The sequence below is a fragment of the Salmo trutta genome, chromosome 5 (genome assembly GCF_901001165.1).
Source record: "Salmo trutta chromosome 5, fSalTru1.1, whole genome shotgun sequence".
Classification (NCBI taxonomy): Eukaryota; Metazoa; Chordata; class Actinopteri; order Salmoniformes; family Salmonidae; genus Salmo; species Salmo trutta.
Genome location: NC_042961.1, coordinates 52,113,745 through 52,137,464, shown reverse-complemented (window position 1 = coordinate 52,137,464; position 23,720 = coordinate 52,113,745). Strand labels below are relative to the sequence as shown.

At 43.4% G+C, this 23,720-nt stretch overlaps 2 protein-coding genes across 6 annotated transcripts in view; one reads left to right on the top strand and one right to left on the bottom strand.

Annotated features, from left to right (window-relative positions):
- Window positions 1-515: 515 nt before the first annotated feature.
- Window positions 516-7,680, top strand: ino80b (INO80 complex subunit B). Of its 2 annotated transcripts, none has more exons than XM_029754154.1 (5): window positions 516-1,041; window positions 3,982-4,255; window positions 4,534-4,676; window positions 6,238-6,416; window positions 6,619-7,680. In XM_029754154.1, the coding sequence occupies exons 1-5, from the start codon at window positions 999-1,001 to the stop codon at window positions 7,084-7,086; spliced, it is 1,107 nt and encodes a 368-aa protein (XP_029610014.1). In that variant the 5' UTR covers window positions 516-998; the 3' UTR covers window positions 7,087-7,680. The 2 variants fall into 2 exon arrangements, with proteins under 2 accessions (XP_029610014.1, XP_029610013.1); XM_029754153.1 differs by having other exon boundaries at window positions 4,534-4,688.
- Window positions 7,681-7,684: 4 nt separating this feature from the next.
- The window catches only part of LOC115194451 (protein inturned), a 57,225-nt gene continuing 41,189 nt past the window's right edge, over window positions 7,685-23,720 (bottom strand). For 2 of the 4 annotated variants that reach the window (XM_029754152.1, XM_029754148.1), the window contains exons 5-17: window positions 21,344-21,462; window positions 20,823-20,912; window positions 20,364-20,441; window positions 19,944-20,127; window positions 19,230-19,283; window positions 18,879-18,941; window positions 18,042-18,281; window positions 17,568-17,782; window positions 15,366-15,675; window positions 15,087-15,181; window positions 14,680-14,869; window positions 11,931-12,073; window positions 7,685-9,300 (exon numbers count right to left, since the gene is read on the bottom strand). In XM_029754152.1, coding sequence (XP_029610012.1) covers window positions 9,189-9,300; window positions 11,931-12,073; window positions 14,680-14,869; window positions 15,087-15,181; window positions 15,366-15,675; window positions 17,568-17,782; window positions 18,042-18,281; window positions 18,879-18,941; window positions 19,230-19,283; window positions 19,944-20,127; window positions 20,364-20,441; window positions 20,823-20,912; window positions 21,344-21,462 — 1,893 coding nt within the window. In that variant the 3' untranslated portion in view covers window positions 7,685-9,188. The remainder of the gene's footprint in view (window positions 9,301-11,930; window positions 12,074-14,679; window positions 14,870-15,086; window positions 15,182-15,365; window positions 15,676-17,567; window positions 17,783-18,041; window positions 18,282-18,878; window positions 18,942-19,229; window positions 19,284-19,943; window positions 20,128-20,363; window positions 20,442-20,822; window positions 20,913-21,343; window positions 21,463-23,720) is intronic. The other 2 variants (XM_029754151.1, XM_029754150.1) reach the window with 2 other exon arrangements.

Below are 23,720 nucleotides of genomic sequence, written 5' to 3'. Positions count from 1 at the left end.
CTGAAATACAGTGCACAAAAATCGTATCATATGAATACATTTGAGCAAACGAACAACCGATTTATGTATACAACCACGTTTGTTTCATGCCTGACCTTAAGCATTTTACACTTAAACGTACAGTGACCACTGGATAATGTTGTTTTCACTGCAATAGTCCACTGTAGTGTTTGGACTACAAATCAAACCAAATGTTATTTGTCACATGCCCCGAATACAACAGGTGTAGATCTTACAGTGAAATGCTTACTTACAAGCCCTACATGACCCAGGGGTCAAAATAATAATATCATTTTGAGATTACTGTACAAGTAATTATACGTAAATCAACTAACTGCATGATGGAGAAGAAAAAAAAAGAATCCCTGATAATAAAAATCGTAACAAATGATCACCAATAATTTAATACTGAATCAGATCAACGTAACAGTCAAGGCTAGACAGTACTTCCACCGCCGCACCGGTGGGTGGCGGCAGCGTACCCGAATACACGAAAAATAATCGTATTGAAACCCGCGAGGAAAATATTCCCTTGCTGCTAGCACGTAGCTAGCTAGCTATTTGTTTTGATTTCTCGGGCTTGTGTATTTTCAAATAATAACTCAGTCATTACTGTCCAGTTTGTACAAATAACTAGCAACTTAACCGAAGGAAAGCAGCTGCATCCGCACCGTGAATCATTGATTTGTGAGCAACAAATTTATCTAAAGGCTAATGTTACCTACAGTAGATAGCTAATCATTCCAGCAAGCTAGTCAGTTGTTATTTGTCACATCAAATGTGCTTGCAACTGCGTTAGCTAGCAAAGTAGAATATTTGCAATTTACCAGGCTATCAAATCGTGTGAAAACTCTCGAGTAGGTTGCTCGTGCGTCGAGAAGCTATCGCGTTTGATAACACGACTTTTCCGCATATAACTAGATCAAGGCCAACGACCTTGCTGGGATGTAAACTTGCAGAACACCTTTGCTTGTTTTGATTTACATATAGTCGTTTTAATGGGGAAAAGGAAAGACATGATCCACCCAAGGTTTCTTTTAGGTAAGTTTTTTTTTTTTTACTGTTGATGTTATGCTCCCATGACGCAAGCATGGCTGTTTTTCTTTTAGTCCCCACCCCCTCTCTCTGTTACTGATCTAACCTGTAATCATCTGGATACAAATGCCTGGTTGGTTGGTTGTTTGTGAATTGAAGATTTGACACCATAATATTCACTTGCAATAAGAATCCATTAGGAACTGTCCAGAAACCACTAGTCATTATTTTGAGTCATACATGGCATTATTATAATAATATATGCCATTTAGCAGACACTTTTATCCAAAGCCACTAACAGTCATGCGGTAGGGCTGACCCTGCTTAGTCAACTGGTCAATAGGCTGTTGGTCGACCGAGATTTCCTTAGTCAAGCAGTCGCAAAAAATATCCATGGTGCACAAGACACCTGTCTGATTAGCGCCTGTCTCAGTGGACTAATCCATTGCGGGGGTCATGGGGATGGCACAGTCCATCACTCTAAGAGAGAATTTATGCTTGATCCGAAAATGTGGTCGGAGGCGCCATATTGATGGTGTGACACAATTGCGGGGAGGTATAAACACAAACTCACTTCCTTGACAACTTCATTCACAACAGCTCTGCGCAAGAAGTATGAATGCCCTGACTTCTGCAGACTCTGTATCACCGTAAATGCTGCACGGCCAATGCAGATGGCGGATTGACCAGGCAGCGCTTTTTAAAGCCAATTTATGCTTGATCTGTGATGCGATCAGAGGCTTCGTATGGAGGGTGTGACGCAATTGCGGAGGCATGCAGAGGCCAAATCAAGCTCTGTACCGCATTGCTGTGCGCCTCTCAAATTTTGTGACAATGCGGAGAGCTCCGTATTGTTCCGCATTGAAATTATTGGTTGACGGTAGGTGGGGTCAGGAGGTCCTGTATAAACACAAACTCACTTCCTTGACAACTTCCTTCACAACAGTTCTGCTCCGCGAAGCGCAAAAAGTATATTTGCTCTGACTTCTACGGAGGCCGCATCGCAGTAAATGCTGTACGGCCACTGCAGATGTTGGACTGACCATGCAGAGCCTTTTAGACATGTGCTACTGAAATTGTAAATGGTTATATAATGTACGAATAATGGTTCAACACTAATAAATATAATATTATTTTACAACAAATGCGCTTTTGTCCTGCGTTGAATCGCGTTTGCTGTCAGCGGTTCTGAAACGTAATGTTCAGTGCACTGTTGAATTGGCGCCTTTCCCTATATGACCTACAGTACCAGTCAAAAGTTTGGACACAACTACTCATTCCAGGGTTTTTCTTTATTTTACTATTTTCTACATTATAGAATAATAGTGAAGACATCAAAACTATGAAATGAAATAAAATAGAATAATGTAGTAACCAAAAAAGTGTTCAACAAATCAAAATAAATGTTACATTTGAGATTCTTCAAATAGCCACCCTTTGCCTTGATGACAGCTTCGCATTCTCTCAACCAGCTTCATGAGGTAGTCAGCTGGAATGCTTTTCCAACAGTCTTGAAGGAGTTCCCACATATGCTGAGCACTTGTTGAACTGCTTTTCCTTCACTCTGCGGTCCAACTCATCCCAAATCATCTCAATTGGGTTGAGGTCTCTGATATTACTTATCATTTATTTAGTGTTGTTTTCACTGTTCCAAACGAGCAGAAAACTAATTTTGCAATCTAACGGCACCTGTTTGTCTCACATAATATGCACGCAGCTCTCGCTCCTATGCCCTCCCTTTTCTTGATCTTCTTCTTCTCCTATTACAATTATTGTTATGATCATCATTATAATAGGTAATGTCATTATCATTAGTAGGTTTCTTATAGTAGTAGTCTTGTATCACCACCATCGAGCCTTTAGGCCTAAGAGCGCGTCCTGTTAAGCCTTAGTACTGTAACTTACTTAGGCTTATTTCAATATATAGGCTACTGTAGCAATCAATTAATCATTCGTTCGTTCATGTCATCATACAAGTCATTCACGCTTTGAAATGCAATCAAACATTTTAGTTTTAAAATGAAATAAAAAAGGAGCTAAACAATAAATAAACCGCAATTCACGAACGCATGCAACTGTTTATAGTCTGCTGTAATAATGCTTCATATATATTGTTTATTAGGTTGAACAGACTCGTACATTTATACTTTATTTAGTGTAATTTACATTGTTCCAAATGGTAAGAAAAAATAATCATATTGTGATCTAAAAGCACCTGTTTGGTACCCGTGGTGTGTTACGGTGTTTGGAGTTGGTTATAACCAATTTATTGATGTGATTATGATGGGCCCTATTAGATAGGTCAGACCCTATTAGTCAAGTGCATACAATGCATACATGTTTCACATAAAGAGAGTAGGGGTTGAGGGAATAGGGAATGATGTTCCTAAACAAATGAGGTATTTTTGGCCATTGGGCTCCCCCTTGAGTCATTTTGTGTGTTTTAGTTATTTCATCATACACTGCGCTTAAAGCATCAGACAAGCTCAGTGCATATAGTTGATTTATTCAAACACTTAGGGTGTGTCCATATATGAAAAAATAGATGTTTTAACATTTCGACCAGATTGGTCGAAGGAACAGAGCACCTTTTTTGACATTTAAAAAAAAAGTTGTGCACAACCATGCATACATTTTTCTGATGGGTGGCACCAGCAGAAATCAAACCCACAATCCTTGGCGTTGCAAGCGCCATGCTCTACCAACCGCGCCCATAACACCAGTGGAGGCTGCTGAGGGGAGGACGGTTCATAATAATGGCTGGAACGGAGTGAAACCATGTGTTTGATGTATTTGATACCATTCCACCTTTTCTGCTCGAGCCATTACCTCGAGCCCGTTCTCCCCAATTAAGATGCCACCAACCTATGAACAACACTTCTAAATAGGCCTGATTGTCTTTGTATCTATTTTGTCTACATCTTTATTTGTTGTCTGTGACTACAGGTGATGGAGACCACCTGGGGTTACACAGCCTCCATAGGAGGAAACACAAGAAGCATAAGAAGCACAAGAAGAAGCATCACCGTGACGACGGGCATAGCTCATACTCCGAGGCCCTGGAGTCATCTTCTGGCATCCTGGTCAAGCCCCCCTCGCAGCTCCGACTCAAGCCCCCCACTCAGCTCCGACTCAAGCCCCCCACGCAGCTCCGACTCAAGCCCCCCACGCAGCTCCGACTCAAGATCAAACTGGGAGGCCAAACGCTGGGGACCAAAAGGTGAGACCTTGCTGGCTTGTACTTTAAGAGTGACATAGAGACCACTGAGCTTAACAAGGGTGAGTTTCTCAGAAAACATAAAGATCATGGTTTGCCCATTGCCTACCAATGGTTTTAACATGGTCTTAGTGCTAAAGATAATCTTTATATTTTGGAGAAACTCACCCTGGCCCTGATCAGTTCCTATTGACTTCTGATACAAGATATAGGTCCAGCGTTCACGTGACCTGAAATTCTAACCCCATTCTCATTATCTCTCCTTTTTTTTTATGAAACAGTGTGCCAACATTCAGTGTGGTCCCTGGTGTAGCCCGCTCCCCGTCTCCTCTGATGATCGTGGACGATGATGACGACTCGGATGATGATGACGATGAGGAGCCTTCTGAGGGCGTCCCACTCGAGCAGTACCGGGCCTGGCTTGGTGAGTGCCAAGGTCTGTCTCTTACTCTCATCATGTCCAATCAATATAAAAGTCATTTTCTGTTTAAACTGATTGATTTACTATACACAGTGCCTTTAGAAAGTGTTCATACCCCTTGACTTATTTCACATTTTGTTGTGTTACAGCCTGAATTCAAAATGTATTAAATAAAAAAATGTCTCACCCATCTACCCAATAATGACAAAGTGAAAACATGTTTTTAGAAATGTTTGCAAATTTATTGAAAATTAAATACAGAAATAACTTATTTACATAAGTATTCACACCCCTGAGTCAATACATGTTAGAAACACATTTGGCAGTGATTACAGCTGTGAGTCTTTCTGGGGAAGTGTCTAAGAGCTTTCTACACCTGTATTATTTTCTGAATTCTTCAAGCTCAAATTGGTTGTTGATCATTGCTAGACAACCATTTTCAAATCTTGCCATAGATTTTCAAGCAGATTTAAGTCAAAACTGTAACTCGACCACTCAGGAACATTCACTGTCTACTTGGTAAGCAACTCCAGTGTAGATTTGGCCTTGTGTTTTAGTTTATTGTCCTTCTGAAAGGGGAATTCATCTCCCAGTGTCTGGTGGAAAGCAGACTGAACCAAGTTTTCCTCTAGGATTTAGCCTGTGCTTAGCTCCAATCCATTTATTTTTTTTATCCTGAAAAACTCCCCCTTTCTTAGAGTTTACAAGCATATCCATAACATGATGCAACCACCACTATGCTAGAAAATATGGAGAGTGGTACTCAGTAATTTGTTGTATTGGATTTGCCCAAAAACATAATATTTTGCATTCAGGACAAAAAGTTAATTGCTTTCCCACATTTTTTTCAGTATGACTTTTTTGCAAACAGGATGCATGTTTTGAATATTATTTTCTGTACAGGCTTCCTTCTTTTCATTCTGTCAATTAGGTTAGTATTGTGGAGTAATTACAACGTTGTTGATCCAGCCTCAGTTTTCTTCTATCACTGCCATTAAACTCTGTAACTGTTTTAAATTAACCATTGGCCTCACGGTGAAATCCCTAAGCGGTTTCCTTCCTTTCTGGCAACTCAGTTAGAAAGGACACCTGTATATTTGTATTGATACACCATCCAAAGTATAATGAATAACTTCGCCATGCTCAAAGGGATATTCAATGTCTGCTTAGATTTTTCTTTTTACCGATCTACCAATGGGTGCCCTTCTTAGCGAGGCATTGTAAAACCTCCCTGGTCTTTGTGGTTGAATGTTTGAAATTCACTGCTGGACTGAGGGACCTTATAGATAATTCTATGTGTGGGGTACAGAGATGAGGTAGTTGTTCAAAAATCATGTTAAACACTGTTATTGCATACAGAGTGAGTCCATGCAACTTATTGGGATACTTTTTAAGCACATTTTTACTTCTGAACTTATTTAGGCTTGCTTTAACAAAGGAGTTGAATACTTATTGACTGAAGACATTTCAGCTTTATTTTTAATTAATTTGTAAAAATTTGGATCACAGCCATGCCATTCTAATATCTTGACCATACACTTGTCTTTCTGTTTCTTGTCTCTAGATGAGGACAGTAACCTGGACCCGTCTCCTCTGCCAGACATGGACTCTGACTCCCTGGGAGGACTGGGGGGGCCGGTGGACGAGGAGGAGAAGTGGCTGGACGCCCTGGAGAAAGGAGAGTTGGACGACAACGGAGAGCTGAAGAAGGAGGTCGATGAGTCACTGCTCACAGCCAGACAGGTAACAGGGTCCGGACAGGCCTAGGCTAGTCTGACATGTAGAGTTCTGAGTTTTTCCTCCACCATGTGATTTTAGGTTAAGATATGACCTGAGAAATTGCTAGTGGTTAAAAACTTGGAAGGTTACAGAAATGCCTTAACCCTATAGATTTAGGTCTACATCCTACTGTACCTGACTGTGTGTTTGTGCTTTTGCCTTACAGAAAGCCCTCCTGCACAAGCAACAGAACCAGCCTCTCCTGGAGCTGCCCATGGGCTACAAGGAGAAAGAGATGACCGCTGAGATGATGCAGAAGAGGGAGGAGCGCGCCCGCAAGAGGCGCCTGCAGGCTGCCAAGAAGGCAGAGGAGAACAAGAACCAGACCATCGAGAGGCTCACCAAGACCTCGAAGGCCAAGATCAAGAGCATGAGGGAACGCAAGTCCAAGCAGGCCCAGTGTCCCATGGTCCGCTACTGCGACTCGGCCCAGGGAATGGGGATTTCCTTTCCCAAGGGGGTGCTAGCCCCCACCCCTGCTCCCCCGTGCCCCCCTCCACCGGCACCGGTAGGGTGCGGAGTAAACGGGTGCAGTAATCTGAAGAGGTACTCATGCTCCAAGACGGGGATCCCTCTCTGTAGTCTGGAGTGCTACAAGAAGAATCTGGTCCTTGTTGTGGAGAGCGCCACTTGAACTTGACCTCTTTGGAAGGTTTCGGCTTGCTGGCCGTACAGACTCTAGGGCTAAATCAAAGGACAAGGTGGATATGTTTTATTTTAGCAGATGATAAAAATGCATTTTTTTTTTTTTTTTTTTTACATGTCCAGTAATTGGTCATTTCCTCTGCATTTCTGGTGGCAAACTAATGACATAATTATGTGTACTTACTAAAGAGTGTACTTAAAGATATGAATGTTGTTCAAATCAATGCATCAGTCAGTCAGTCAAATTTAGCCCTGATAACACGCATCATAATAATGGAGGCTACAGCCCCATAAGCCAGTTTGTATTTAATTTCTAGATCCTCTGTTTGTGGAAGTCCACGTGATGTAGATTGTATAAGAATTTAACAAGGTAACCTTGTTTTGTGAAATGAATCAGCTGAGGTAAATCAGCTTTTTCCTAAAATTACAAAGTGCTCTTTTGCCTGTTGATCATGAAGGACTTTCATTTGTGTAAATATATCGTTAATGGTTTTGTATTCATTTAGGAAGCCGTAAAGCACTGTATAGCATCATGTTAACATGTTACATACACACTGTTTGATAAATTCAGAAAATTTCCCCAGGAAACCAAAACAAGTTTTTATTTTAATTAACAGACTCAAAGGTGCATTTGTATCACAAATTATTTGACTTCTATTCAAAATACTGTACATCTTAAATACAATACCCCCCCACAATCAACAACATATAGGAATTTAACTCCACTTAAGGCGGTTGCCATGCCAACGTGGAGAGGCTAGCAGGCAAGAACAGTCACATTATTTGGTCAGGCACACTTAAAGGTGCTACACATAGGATTTTTGCACTGCAAATTCAGCTGTCAGCTGTTTGAAGCTGGTGGACCAAAACCCAAAGTAAAGGCTCAAGTGCAAGTCTCCGCCATGTTACGGGGAAATGGGATGAGGGGGAGTTTTGTTTTGAATGTAGCCTAATGCTAGGTGAATTGCAAGATATTTCACAGCAATTTAGATTGTACAATGATTCCCTACACTATCCAGTGCTTGTTTTCACACAAACTGAAATTGAGCGAACAGATTAGAATTTTTGCAACCAGGAAATGACAGAGCGATTTCCACCAGATAACACAGACAAAGTCAGAACAGCTTTCTCACTTTGACAACAGATGCTGCTCTGGCGGGACAAAATCAATAGGCGAATAACACAGCCAATCACAACACTGGCATTCCACTATTACTGCAGATATATTATGGACTTTTACTGAAATTACAATGCAAAAATAAAAATCCTATGTGTAGCACCTTTAAGTGAACAGCAATGTCAGAACCACTGAACTAGAATGAGATTATATTTCTACGGTCAGAACAGCAGCAGAATGCTTTCGCTGCAGTCACATCAGCCTGTTTTCTGAGGTATTATTGAGTCTAGTGGCTTGTTCTACCTTCCACACTCATGGCACACTATTCCCTACATAGTGCACTACTTTTGAGCAGATTCAAAAGCTGTGCACTCAATACGGAGTAGGGTGCCATTTCGGACACAAAATTGTTGCATCCAGTAAACCCAGGGCTTCGTTCAGTAGGCAAGTGTAGTGGGACGTTACAGATAGAAATGCCATGAATAGAGCTGATGTGATTCCTTACAATAATATTCTACATATCAGAGGTGTGTTTTTTCTATTTAATATATTTCTATTTGAATGTTCCACAGCGTTATGCCCTGCTGAACGCAGCCCTGCTCTTCCACTGGAGCTGGTCCAAGTCTAACAAAGAACAACCTTGGTCTTTCCTTTTATCTGCTGTCAGGTGATCAATGTCTGTCTGGAACAAGACAAGTCTTAGTTCCCGCAATCTCAGACAGACAGTAAGCAGGCGTTGAGGTCGACTATGAAACGTTGAAGACCAGGGTCGTGTTCATTTGGGTGTACTGTTGTAAAATATTTTGTGACGGGAAACAAACAAGCGGTTCTTATTGGAGTTCAGGTAGCCCCTCCCTGTTTCTATCAGTTTTCTCCCATTTGATGTCTAATGAAAAGAACCCAGGGTTGTGCACCGCTGTCTGTAGGTAGTAGTGTTATCAGAGTTCATTAAGAGACTGTTGGCAGACGGCTTGTCACAAGGCCAGGCCGAAAGATAGGCGGAAGGCCATCTCCACGGGAACCTCTGCCACGGAGTCATGAAAACACACATAGAATTCCTGAGGGACGGGTTCTAGAAGCATCCGGCTGGAACACAGAGAGACAACAGAGCTTCAAAGTGAGAAAGAGGAGGAAAATGGCAGAGTGGGTTTCTGGGGCATCCTAATAATATCTACATTCTCCTGAAGTGTGCACTTGTTCACTTCCCTTCATGGATTTTAAAGGTATTGACTGGTATATGGAAACGCCCTCTAGCCCATGCCTCCACCAATCCAATGCTTTTCATTTTCTGGGGAATAGTGAACGAGTGCACACTTCAGGGGGAAGGAGATATTATTGAGCCGCACCCAAGGTAGAGGAGCATAGGTAGGCAGGACATATAATTGCTAAGTGATTAAAAAAATCGAACAAAAAGCCCTAGAGGTCAGGAGAGTAGGCAATACAGGACCTCCTTGATAAATGAAGATCTCTCTGCCCAGTATGTGTCTAACTGCCACTGAAACCTAGAACCCAGCTGTTACATGGTGATCTGCTACTCCAAGCCTCTCACTCAAAGTTAACTCCAGTGTTTTACTTCCCTTCTTTACTCTACCACCCAGACAGTTTTACTTCCCTTCTTTACTCTACCACCCAGACAGTTTTACTTCCCTTCTTTACTCTACCACCCAGACAGTTTTACTTCCCTTCTTTACCCTACCACCCAGACAGTTTTACTTCCCTTCTTTACTCTACCACCCAGACAGTTTTACTTCCCTTCTTTACTCTACCACCCAGACAGTTTTACTACCCTTCTTTACTCTACCACCCAGACAGTTTTACTTCCCTTCTTTACTCTACCACCCAGACAGTTTTACTTCCCTTCTTTACTCTACCACCCAGACAGTTTTACTTCCCTTCTTTACTCTACCACCCAGACAGTTTTACTTCCCTTCTTTACTCTACCACCCAGACAGTTTTACTTCCCTTCTTTACTCTACCACCCAGACAGTTTTACTTCCCTTCTTTACTCTACCACCCAGACAGTTTTACTACCCTTCTTTACTCTACCACCCAGACAGTTTTACTTCCCTTCTTTACTCTACCACCCAGACAGTTTTACTTCCCTTCTTTACTCTACCACCCAGACAGTTTTACTTCCCTTCTTTACTCTACCACCCAGACAGTTTTACTACCCTTCTTTACTCTACCACCCAGACAGTTTTACTTCCCTTCTTTACTCTACCACCCAGACAGTTTTACTTCCCTTCTTTACTCTACCACCCAGACAGTTTTACTACCCTTCTTTACTCTACCACCCAGACAGTTTTACTACCCTTCTTTACTCTACCACCCAGACAGTTTTACTTCCCTTCTTTACTCTACCACCCAGACAGTTTTACTTCCCTTCTTTACTCTACCACCCAGACAGTTTTACTTCCCTTCTTTACTCTACCACCCAGACAGTTTTACTTCCCTTCTTTACTCTACCACCCAGACAGTTTTACTTCCCTTCTTTACTCTACCACCCAGACAGTTTTACTTCCCTTCTTTACTCTACCACCCAGACAGTTTTACTTCCCTTCTTTACTCTACCACCCAGACAGTTTTACTTCCCTTCTTTACTCTACCACCCAGACAGTTTTACTACCCTTCTTTACTCTACCACCCAGACAGTTTTACTTCCCTTCTTTACTCTACCACCCAGACAGTTTTACTTCCCTTCTTTACTCTACCACCCAGACAGTTTTACTTCCCTTCTTTACTCTACCATCCAGACAGTTTTACTTCCCTTCTTTACTCTACCACCCAGACAGTTTTACTTCCCTTCTTTACTCTACCACCCAGACAGTTTTACTTCCCTTCTTTACTCTACCACCCAGACAGTTTTACTACCCTTCTTTACTCTACCACCCAGACAGTTTTACTTCCCTTCTTTACTCTACCACCCAGACAGTTTTACTTCCCTTCTTTACTCTACCACCCAGACAGTTTTACTTCCCTTCTTTACCACTCAGACAGGCCACCTGTAGTCTCACACACACACACACACACACACACACACACACACACACACACACACACACACACACACACCCCTCTCAAACCCAGGAGCACATCCAAAATCAACAGCCTGAGACAGAACCAAAGTGCATCAGTCATTTCTACAAGGACAGACCACCATCCCTACACTACAAACCCTACATTCATTACAGACATCACTCATAATGCTGCTAACACACACAAAGCCATAATTCATAACACTTACCCTGTATAGCAACAGAGGCTAAATAAATATCATAATAGGAGACTCAATCATATACAGTGGCGTTGGGTGGGCTGTCACACTATGTAAGCACAGACACAGTTGGCTTTGTCTTAATTGGCACCCTATTCCCCATATAGTACACTGAGCCACTCTGGTCAAATCTAGTCTACAGCATATGGTGAATAGCGTACGTGAGAAGACAAAGTGTTTCCTCATATAGTATATTGGCTAGGTCTCTAAATTGTGCACTACATAGGGAATAGGGTGCCATTTAAGATCTGACTACAAACACTTTGTTCTCTCACGTACACTATTTACCATATATTGTACACTACATATGAGCGGAGCGTCCTAGTGTGCACTATAGAGAATAGGATGCCATTTGAGATGGCAGTATTGACTCCTCACACATTTTAAATAGTGCACTACATAGGGAACAGGGTACCATTTAGTATTTTGTACTGTCATATACCCTATCACCCAGTAGGTCATGGTGGGAGCAGGCTTCCTCTGGTCGGTCCAGTTCTCAGGTTTACACTGGAACAGAACCCCGTGTTCCTTCACTGGGCCCAGCCCATGGGTCCTCTGGGGTCTGTCTGTACCCCGCCTACCCTGCTAACAGAGATAAACACACATTTATATAGAGAGAGAAGTCTATGATTTTATACATAAACACTACCTTTGTTATTACAACTCTAGTCTCGCATTGCCATACATCCCAAAAATCATCGTTGTCATACGAATTTTGTATTGCAAAAACGGTTTGAATTGTTTGCTGGCTCCCAACTGCAATATATATATATATTAATTATATATATATTTTTTTTGTAAAATATATTTATTGGCATTTCTTTTTTTACAATTGAACAATCATCAAAATATGACACAGATAATTCCCCGTTATTCCTCAACTGCAAGATTTTAATATGATGTTATATTTCTAGAACACTCCCCCATACGCCCATAGAAGGGGTGCTGTGTGTTCTGTGCGTCACTGTTTCCCGCCTGGGTAGTTTTTCCCTATGCTAGTTTCAAGTGCTATTTTTTAAGTTATCAAGTGTGACCGACAGTCTGCGATTTATATATATTGAAATTGAGAGTGGATTACGCTGGTAAAGTCAAACGTCCTAGCACGTTCTAAACTGGGATCGAACCAGGGTTTGTAGTGACGCCTCTAGCACTGAGATGCAGTGCCTTAGACCGCAGCGTGCTACCGCCGGAAATATCATAAAGATTGTCCATTATTTTGTTTTTGTAAGGACCAAAAAAAACAGATACAACGAGAGAACCTATTCAAGTAAGTAAATATATTTTTTTAATGTTAAAAACAATGTATTATTAGCTAGCTAGCTGGCTACAGTAGGCCACTTTGCAGGCTAACTCGACTGAGCTGCTATCTAGCTAACTTTGCACACTAGCTAAGTTAATTAAATGTCATCAGCTAGCTAACTTCCTATTAGATCGCTCTCTTGATGTAATCATTGTAAATTAAAAACGTCTCCAACTGCATTTGTAGATAACATGGGAGAGGGTGAAATTGCAGCTCCAGCTGTCAGTAAAGGCTACTGGATAGGGCAGGTAATTTTGTGGGAGGACATTATGAAAATATTCTCCTGTTCCAGTCCCTAGAGAGGACAACTTTGAGGAGAGAGAGATAATAGCAACATAATATTCAGTGCTGTCTAATTTGAGTATTCTAAAGCCTGTTTCTTTGTGATATTTCTCTCCACAGATATGGAAAGCTGTGAAAGCATGTTTGCAGATGAATAGAGGTCCCAATGAATATCCCAAGAGACTAAGGGTATATCCTGTATGTTAGCAACTGTTGTTTACAAAAATAGAGTTAAAAATCACACACAATGTATAAACCTATTAGAATTGGAGCAGGCCAATCCTGCTGGGTGTGCAGGGTTCGGTTTCAGCCCAGCAATAACACACCTGATTCAACATATCAAATCTAATGAGTTGATAATCAAGTGTGCTATTGCTGGGTTCGAATAGAAGTCTGCTCACCCAGTATATCAGGGATCAGTGGAGCAAGGTTGGCCACCGCTGGTATAGGGGATGAGCTTTACATGTAACATTGTATTTAAAAATGTCTTAATATATATTTTTAGCTTAAGGCACCTGGTATTCCCAGGCGGTCTCCCATCCCAGTTCTAACCAGGCCCTGAACAGGTGTGTTCCGCTACTTCTTATCACACTGCTCGCTTAACCCGCAGCGATCTAATAGGACGTTAGCTAGCTGATGACATTGAATTAACTTAGTTTAACAGTGTGAAAAGTTAACTAGATAGCAGCTCAGTTGAGTTAGCCTACAGCCACAACAATGTGTCGGAGGAAACACCGTTCGACTGGTGTCAGCTTACAGGCGCCCGGCCCAGTCACAAGGAGTCGCTAGAGCTCGATGTGCTAAGAAAAACCCTCCCCTGCCCCGGACTGCGCTGGGCAATCCTATGGGGCTCCTGGTCAGCCGGTTGTGAAACAGCCTGGGATCGAACCCCAGGCTGTAGTGGCGCCTCAGCACTGCAGTCATTCATTCATTTTAGCAATGTTACATGCAAAATGATTGCAGTTGTTCCCATAGATAGACAGCACATGGTAGCTCTATGTATCACTGACCCTGGATAAGCTAGCGACTGGGCTAACACAGCTAATCTTTTAGGTCAATAATGTGCTGTCTTTATAAAAAATGTGTAGGCTTCATAATCGTGAGAGAAATGTAACTAGCTAGTTAGTTATACCTAGGCAGCTTACAAGGTTAGCTGACTTTTATCAAAACGAACCGCATTGTGGCTAGCTATTTTATTGTCCCTCATGCTTTCCAGCCAAATACATCAACATTTAAAATATTGATATGGCCAGCATTGTAGGCCATTTCTCCCCTCTTGCTGCAGCTTTAGCTCATCTCAAAATAACAGAGATGTTGTCCCTACGTCACTAATTTGATTGGTTTGATGTGTTGCGAGGCGTCACTGATTTACAACGGGTTCCGACCCCTCTCTAGATGATTTCTGCCATGGAACTTCCCCAGGCTTCCCATTTTAGGGAAGCCTAGTTCGCGACGAGGCTATTACAACTCAGACACTTTGTTACAAATGAGGATGTGTTGTGTGTGTGTGCGTGCGTGCGTGCGTACGTGTGTGTGTGTGAGAGGATGCGCACGAGTGTGTCTGGGTATGTGCATGTACACACCCGTGTGTGTGTGTTTTGTATCTCACCCTGGACGGTAGACTCTGCTGGAAGGTGGCCCGTATGGAGAGGCAGCAGTGGTGGAAGTTACGTATGAGCTGAGGGTGGATGGAGCCACTGAGCTGTGCCAGCTCCCTGTGTGTAGGAGCTATGAAGATACCCTGTACTGTCTCCATCAGCACATAGTGGAACAGAGTGTTCTCTGCCCCAGATGTCAACCTGGGAACACAGCACAGAGAGAGTGGAATGGTATAGAATAGTAGAGAATGGATGGAATAGAATGGATGGAATAGAATGGATGGAATAGAATGATAGAAAATGGAATAGAATGGATGGAATGTAATAGAAAATAATGGAATGAGATGGAATGGGGCGTTAGACCATTATTACAACAAGGATAAACTAACTTCTAACATTGCTGGCCTGTTTCACTCACTTAATGGTGTGGTACATCTCCTCTGTCTCTCTCTCTGTCAGACTCTTCTTCAGGGTGCCCAGGTAGAATGGGTTAGGGTGCTTCATCTTGGGAATCTAGGGGGACGAATAGACCACAAAAGATCCATTGGTAAATGACAAAAGCCATAGATTCCCACGCATACTGTGCTCACTGAAAACTCTCCTTTCTCCTAGTTGTGTATGCATGTCTACTAAATGTAATGTATCAAAGTCAATACAGCTGATGGAACCTTAGCAAGGGGGAAGGTTATGATGATACCTTGAAAATACTTCCACTGGCTCCACTCCCATCAGATCCACCAGAACCCAGCGAGTCTCTCCGCCCGTCCAGCTTCCGGGCTGAGTCCGGGGTGGAGTGTGGACTGAGCCCTGTCTGCCCTCCTACACCCCCCTCCGGCTGTCCCTCGCTCCCACTGTCCGACTGACTCCTCTGGGGGCTAGGTCTCCGGGCACCCCCTCCGAAGAGGCTCCTGCCCACTCCCTTCCCCCCTCCCTGGGCAGAGGACGGTGGTTTCACAGCCCCAGCCAGCTTACTGAGGACAGGGGACGATGCAGCCATGGTGTCCAACCTGAGGACCACAATTGAAGTAAGTATTCTGACCTTTTTGTCTCATCCTGGAGGATTTTATACCAATGTCGGATCTTAATTTGATCACCCTTTTGCAGGATAACTTCCCTGCAATGCAGGAAATGTAAAACTTGTAGTGTACAGTGCATTTGGAAAGTATTCGGACCCATTCACTTTTTTCACATTTTGTTACGTTACAGCCTTATTCTAAAATTGATTAAATAGTTTTTTTTCTAAACACAATACTCGATAATGAGAAATAGCAAAAAAAAAACTGAAATATCACATTTACATAAATATTCAGACCCTTTACTCAGTACTTTGTTGAAGCACCTTTGGCCGCAATTACAACCTCGAGTCTTCTTGGGTATGATGCTACAAGCTTGGCACACCTGTATTTGGGGAGTTTCTCCCATTCCTCTCTGCAGATCCTCTCAAGCTCTGTCAGGTTGGATGGGAAGCGTTGCTGCACAGCTATTTTGAGGTCTCTCCAGAGATGTTCGATCGGGTTCAAGTCCAGGCTCTGGCTGGGCCACTCAAGGACATTCAGCTTTGTCCCGAAGCCACTCCTGCGTTGTCTTGGCTGTGTGTTTAGGGTCGTTGTCCTGTTGGAAGGTGAACATCCACCCCAGTCTGAGGTCCTGAGCGCTTTGGAGCAGGGTTTCATCAAGGATCTCTCTGTAATTTGCTCCATTCATCTTTCCCTCAATCCTGACTAGTCCCCCAGTCCCTGCTGCTAAAAAACATCCCCACAGCATGATGCTGCTGCCACCACAATGTTTCACCATAGGGATGGTATTGGCCAGGTGATGAGCGGTACCTGTTTTCCTCCAGACGTGACACTTGGAATTTAGGCCAAAGAGTTCAATATTGGTTTCATCAGACCAGAGAATCTTTTTTCTCATGGTCAGAGTCCTTTAGGTGCCTTCTGGCAAACTCCAAGTAGGCTGTCATGTACCTTTTACTGCAGAGTGGCTACTGGCTGGCCACTCTACCATTAAGGCCTGATTGGTGGAGTACTGCAGAGATGGTTGTCCTTCTAGAAGGTTCTCCCATCTCCTCAGAGGAACTCTGGAGCTCTGTCATAGTGACCATCGGGTTCTTGGTCACCTCCCTGACCAAGGCCATTCTCCCCCGATTGCTCAGTTTCTTAGTGGTTCCAAACTTCTTCCATTTAAGAATGATGGAGGCCACTGTGTTTTTTGGTACCCTTCCCCAGATCTGTGCCTCGACAGAATCCTGTCTTGGAGCTCTACGGAAAATTCCTTCAAACTCATGGCTTGGTTTTGCTCTGACATGCACTGTCAACTGTGGGTTTACCAAAGGTGGATTCCAATCAAGTTGTAGAAACATCTCATGGATGATCAATGGAAACAGGATGCACCTGAGCTCAACTTTGAGTCTCATAGCAAAGGGTCTGAATAGCTATGTAAATAAGGTATTTATGTTTTTTATGTTTAATACATTTGCAAAAATGTCTAAAAACAAGTTTTCACTTTGTCATTATGGGGTATTGTGTGTAGATTGTGTGTAGATTGATGAGGGAAAAAAAGTATTCAATCAATTTTAGAATAAGGCTCTAATGTAACTAAGTGGAAAAAGTGAAGGGGTCTGAATACTTTCCAAAAGTACTGTATTTGAGGTTTCTGAAGTTTGTAATTTCCATGTTGAAATTTCAGACTTGATTTTCCCTTACAAAAAAGGTATCAACCCCTACAAAAATAGCCATTAATCATAATTCACATTTCCTGTTGCTGCAAACTTATTTTCTGGTGTAGCAAACTGGCTCAAATTAAGATCCTAAATGTGTATGTGTTTTACTACTAAACTAAGTTTAATTTTACAACAAATTAAACTCAACAAACTAAACTTAACTATTAAACTAAAACTAACCTGTCCCGGGCAGAGGAGGGGAGGAACCAGTCAGCACAAGAGAGGCAGGGTGCGGGCGGGGCGGCCAGGCGTTCCTCCATCCCTACGTCCAGCCCCTCCAGCTGCAGGAGGGTGGCCTTGACCTGGTCCACGTACACACAATCTGGTCCCGGGGCCCCCAGGGCAGGGGACGCACAGCCCCCCGCCTCCAGGAGGACGCACTGCATGAAGTGCCTCTGGGGGAGAAGGAGAGAGAATGTGTGGGTTCACAGAAATGTCTGGGAGGAAAAGGGTCATAAGGTTGATAATGGCAGTCATCTTGGTCAGGGATCAAGTCTAACTGGATTAAGATGCATTTCTTCTTTTTAGTAATGCAGAAGAAAATAATGTGTTTCTAGAATGAAAGCTTTCCAGACCAAGATGCCTGTCCTTTTAGTGCTGTTGCCGGGATACCAATGTCCATCTGTAGTGTTCTATTTAATACTACGATCTTACCAGTCCCACTATGAGCAGGAAGTAGCGTCCCTGTGGCTGGCAGTAGCCTGGCCTGGTACAGTGGTTGTTATTGGTCTGTGTCTGTGGGTTCTGGGTGCGATGTCGTAGAAACACCTCTCTCCAGATGACCAGCTGGCCCACGCGCTGCTCTGCTGCCAGGGGGAGGAGACAGTAGTGCTGGCAGTACAGGCAAACATCCAGCAGGTCCTCCTTGGGGAGGTGGTTGGCTATCAGGTAGCCCTGTAGAGAGACAGAGAACACACACCCACACACACACACACACACACGTCGACAAACAGAGAACACACACACAGGAACGAAAGAACGCACGCACGCAGGCACACACACACATAACACAATAAATATAAGAGAACACACACACGTCGACAAACAGAGAACACACACACAGGAACGAAAGAACGCACGCACGCAGGTGCACACACACACATAACACAATAAATATAAAATAGTGTTCATATTTTTAGTAACACAGGTTGCCTGATCTTATTAAAGAGCCACACCTTCTCTACACTTAAGGTGATGGGGATGGAGACTGAAGTCTACTGAACGAACTACTTCTACAAAACATTCATGTCAGCATTAGTTGTTAGGCTGATGGTGTGACATCCAGGGAATGAAGAAGTACAGTGTATTATCCTGGGTGATGATATCCTATCTATATAATCACATTTAACTGGCTCTTTCTTCCTATCCATCCAAGGGTGTCTGTGAGGTATTGGGCTTCACCGTGGGCCCAGGTGTCAAGTGTGTGTGGAAAGGACAGCGCTCCAGCAGACAGGTGTCAGGTGTGTGTGTGTGTGTGTGTGTGACACCCACCTTGTAGAACAGACAGGAACCCAGCGTCACGTAGAGACGCCTCATGCCATAGAAGTCCTCAGACTGAGAGAGAGAGGACTATCTTCATTATCAGTTCCAGAAGGTCACATATGAATGATTAAGTAGCCTGCTGCTCTCTCGCTCTTTCACTGGCTCATTAAATATCCACAGGCAGGTCCAGAAATAGACTCAGCTTCTCCTCTCACTACTAGGCTCTACAGAGGGAAGGAGACAGCTGGTGGCTCTGTTTAATGGGGATGGGGACTGGACTTTCTGTGCGTCTGAAATGGCACCCTACTCCCTATAAAGTGCACTGATTTGACCAGAGTCCTATGTAACGATTTGACTTACCATTTCTCCAAAATCTGATGATTCAAAGTCTGAGAGAACAGTGTCAACCTCCATCTGTGAATAGACAGATGATCAGAAACGATCAGTAGAATTCTAACATACAATTGTAATTCTACATCACAGACGTAGTGACTTATTTCTGCATTAACAATGGCTGCAGAGTCAACCATGCTCTGGAGCATCTCGACATGGAACAGAGTCTGAGCAGTACTGGTTGGCAGGATCACTTGTCATTTTTACCGCCAGACAGCAGAGGGCAGCAAAGACGAGACATAAATCAATAAAGACATCCAAGATCATGGAGGGGCAACTCCAGTCCTCAGGGCCTGATTGGTGTCACACCTTTGCCCCAGTCCCAGCTAACACACCTGACTCCAATAATCAACTAATCATGATCTTCAGTTTAGAATGCAATTAGTTTAAATCAGCTGTGTTTTGCTAGGGATGGGGGGGAAAGAGTGACACCATTCCAGCCCCAGAGGACTGGAGTTGCCCATCTCTGATCAAGATTGAAAAAAGCCCATTCATATTATATAGCAAGAGCAAATTCCTAAACTTATCACTGACTTGAGAGTCTAAAACACTTTTCATAGGACAAGAAAGGTAGTTAAAGCATGAGAAAGCACAAACACCAAATGGTGAAGACACAAATGAACAGGAGTCCCTAAAAGTGCTTCATCACATCCATGGCCCGAAGCTGTGGCCCATGCAGACCTTTATCTCAGGAGGCAGGGTGAGCCACCGGACCGCCGGCAGTCCGTCCAGGAAGAGAGTCTCCGAGACGTCAGGGGGCGTGGCCACGGAGCTGTCACTCAACCTGGAGGGGTGGATCAGCTGCTGGAAGAACAGGCAGAAGAAATGGTCCAGTCTGGGGGCGTGGTCCACCTGGCAGAACGCACTGAGGAGGAGAGGAAGAAGGGATGGAGGGAGAGATGGAGGAAGGGAAGAGGTGGAGGGAAAGAAGCCTATTTAGGTTTGATGTAAAATAATATAATATAAAGACTGGAACCGCTTGAACCAGGAAATCAAACCAGCGTCCGAAATGGCACCCTATTGCTAACATAGTGCACTACTTTTGGTCAAATTTAGGATGCATCCCTAGTTCATGACCAGGACTGGAGACCGTCAACAGACCTGCCCAGAGAGCCATACATCACATTGAGAGTCCTGACCACACCTCCCACTACCGTCTGCAGAGAGAGCAGAGGAACCCTGAAGGAAACAAGAGAACATAACACACAGTCAACGAGCAGGAGGACATCAAACATTGTTAGGGCACATGGTCAAGAAAAGCTATAACATTTAGCTGACATGTGATTGAGTGAGACGGTGTATTGAATATGGAAGTATGTATGTGATGCTATGATTGACATTGGATGACTTTGATGTGTTGGTACCACAGAAGGTTGGTGGCACCTTAATTGGGGAGAACAGGCTCTTGGTAATGGCTGGAGCTGAATAAGTGTAATGGTATCAAATACATCAAACACATGGTTTCCACATGGTTTCCATGTGTTTGATGCCATTCCATTCACTCCATTCCAGACATTATTATGAGCTGTCCTCCCCTCTGCAGCCTCCACTGGTCGGTACCTCTCAGCAGGCAGGCCGATCACCAGCAGGTTGTTGCTCTCCTTCCAGTAGCCCACATGGACCAGCTGTTTACTGAGCAGGAGAGACGAGCTGATGAGAGGGGGATGGAGGGGAGGAGAAAGAAGAAGAGGAGACGGGTAGAGTGCAGACAAAAAAAGAGGGGGAATAAGACAGAAGAGGAGAGGAGGGGGAGAAGGCAGAAGGTTAGAGCACAGAAAAAAAGAGGGGGAGAGGAGGAGAGGAAAGCAGGAAGAACCGGTGCAGGAGAAAAGATAGAGAAGAAAAATAACGATGGCAGGAATTTCCATTTTTAGTAGTTTGTATATTTAATTGGGGCTTTGTATATTCACTACCTCCGCGGCAGCCTTACCTGACTAACCTAACCCTCTATTTGCAGTTCCCAATAAACTTCTTCAGTACTTCTGGAGGCCACGGCAAACAGGAAGTGGATATTTTCTTATTTCCTTGGAAATCTTACTGAGCTCCCACAATATGTATATGATTGTACAGACTTTGTTTACCTGACTATCTGTCCCCCGGTGACATTCTCCAGCATGTCACACAGAGTGAGGAAGATCCCTCTGACTCCCTTCAGCTGGCTGGACGCCTCAGAAACAGGGTACTGGTACAGGATCTCTTGCTGAGAAGGTACACAGACAGACAGACAGTCTGTTAGAGAAGACAGAGCGCAGGGCAGGTTCCCTGTATTGTCTGTGATATTAGTATTCTCCACAACATGCTGTCTGCTATGAAGGGTGTGGAGCCGACCACTTCAGAAGAGGGCCGAGGGGAGTTTGGGCCGACCACTTTGGACAGGGGCTGAGGGGAGGGGGAGAATGAGGAGTAGGGCCTCATAGCCCTGGAAACAAGGACAAAAGCTGGGAGAATGCTTAAAATGCCAGACATTCACCTCTGGGTCAACAACACCAACACTCGTACCACAGACAAAGTTATATTCAGGCAAATTATCTGGCTAACTCCTTGATCCTGCTTTGTAGTATACACCTCAGGCACTGAAACTAATGATTGGTTTCCTAGTAATAAACATTTCTGTCCAGCACAGTCTTCAAGATGCATCTTAATGTTCTGACCTAACGATCAGCTTCCACCATAGCGCTTTCACCTGTCAAGTCTGTCAAGTCCTCCTTTTTCCATGAAAATAAATATAGTAACACTCACACTGTGTGTGTACCCACAGAAACACAGATTTCAAAATGCACACACACAGGCTACACACAACAACTCCTGTCATTTCTCCTACTCTACAATCGGCGGACTAGCTGATGTGTTTTCGAATTCCAAGTTCTGAGAGAGAGAGAATTAATCCCATAAAGTATTTACATTCTATATAACTGGCAGTAATACATAGTGTAACTATCATCCATGTATGTGTTGTTGTTGATTTACTAGCCATTCTGTATTTATTTAATTAAATGTATCCACCGAAGATTCCACCATACAACAACACCTGTATACATGATTACACAGTATGTACAGTTGAAGTCGGAAGTTTACATACACTTAGGTTGGAGTCATTAAAACACGTTTTTCAACCACTCCACAAATTTCGTGTTAACAAAATATAGTTTTGGCAAGTCGGTTAGGACATCTACTTTGTGCATGACACAAGTCATTTTTCCAACAATTGTTAACAGACAGATTATTTCACTTTTAACTCACTGTATCACAATTCCAGTGGGTCAGAAGTTCACATACACTAAGTTGACTGTGCCTTTAACAGCTTGGAAAATGACAGAAAATGATGTCATGGCTTTAGAAGCATCTGATTGACTCAAATGATGTCAATTAGCCTATTTGAAGTGTACCTCTGGATGTATTTCAAGGCCTACCTTCAAACTCAGTGCCTCTTTGCTTGACATTATGGGAAAATCAAAAGAAAACACCCAAGACCTCAGAAAAAAATTGTAGACCTCCACGAGTCTGGTTCATCCTTGGGAGCAATTTACAAATGCCTGAAAGTACCATGTTCATCTGTACAAACAATAGTACGCAAGTATAAACACCATGGGACCACGCAGCCATCATACCGCTCAGGAAGGAGACGCGTTCTGTCTCCTAGAGATGAACGTACTTTTGTGCGAAAAGTGCAAATCAATCCCAGAACAACAGCAAAGGACCTTGTGAAGATTCTGGAGGAAACAGGTACAAAAGTATCTATATCCACAGTAAAACGAGTCCTATATCGACATAACCTGAAAGGCCGCTCAGCAAGGAAGAAGCCACTGCTTCAAAACCACCATAAAAAAGCCAGACTACGGTTTGCAACTGCACATGGGGACAAAGCTGGTACTTTTTGGAGAAATGTCCTCTGGTCTGATGAAACAAAAATAGAACTGTTTGGCCATAATGACCATCGTTACGTTTGGAGGAAAATGGGGAGGCTTGCAAGCCGAAGAACACCATCCCAACCGTGAAGCACAGGGATGGCAGCATCATGTTGTGGGGGTGCTTTGCTGCAGGAGGGACTGGTGCACTTCACAAAATAGATGGCATCATGAGAGAGGAAAATTAGGTGGATATATTGAAGCAACATCTCAAGACATCAGTCAGGAAGTTAAAGCTTGGTTGCAAATGGGTATTCCAAATGGACAATGACCCCAAGCATACTTCCAAAGTTGTGGCAAAATGGCTTAAGGACAACAAAGTCAAGGTATTGGAGTGGCCATCACAAAGCCCTGACCTCAATCCTATAGAAAATGTGTGGGCAGAACTGATAAAGCGTGTGCGAGCAAGGAGGCCTACAAACCTGACTCAGTTACACCAGCTCTGTCAGGATGAATGGGCCAAAATTCACCCAACTTACTGTGGGAATCTTGTGGAAGGCTACCCGAAACATTTGACCCAAGTTATCCCAATTTGAAGGCAATGCAACCAAAT

What these genes read in the sequence shown, in the direction of transcription:
- ino80b (XM_029754153.1), top strand. Translation starts at nt 999, where the DNA reads ATGGGGAAAAGGAAAGACATGATCCACCCAAGGTTTCTTTTAG. An exon ending in CAAACGCTGGGGACCAAAAG is followed by an intron (nt 4,256 to 4,533) that starts GTGAGACCTTGC and finishes TTTATGAAACAG; the next exon opens with TGTGCCAACATTCAGTGTGG. An exon ending in CACTGCTCACAGCCAGACAG is followed by an intron (nt 6,417 to 6,618) that starts GTAACAGGGTCC and finishes TTTGCCTTACAG; the next exon opens with AAAGCCCTCCTGCACAAGCA.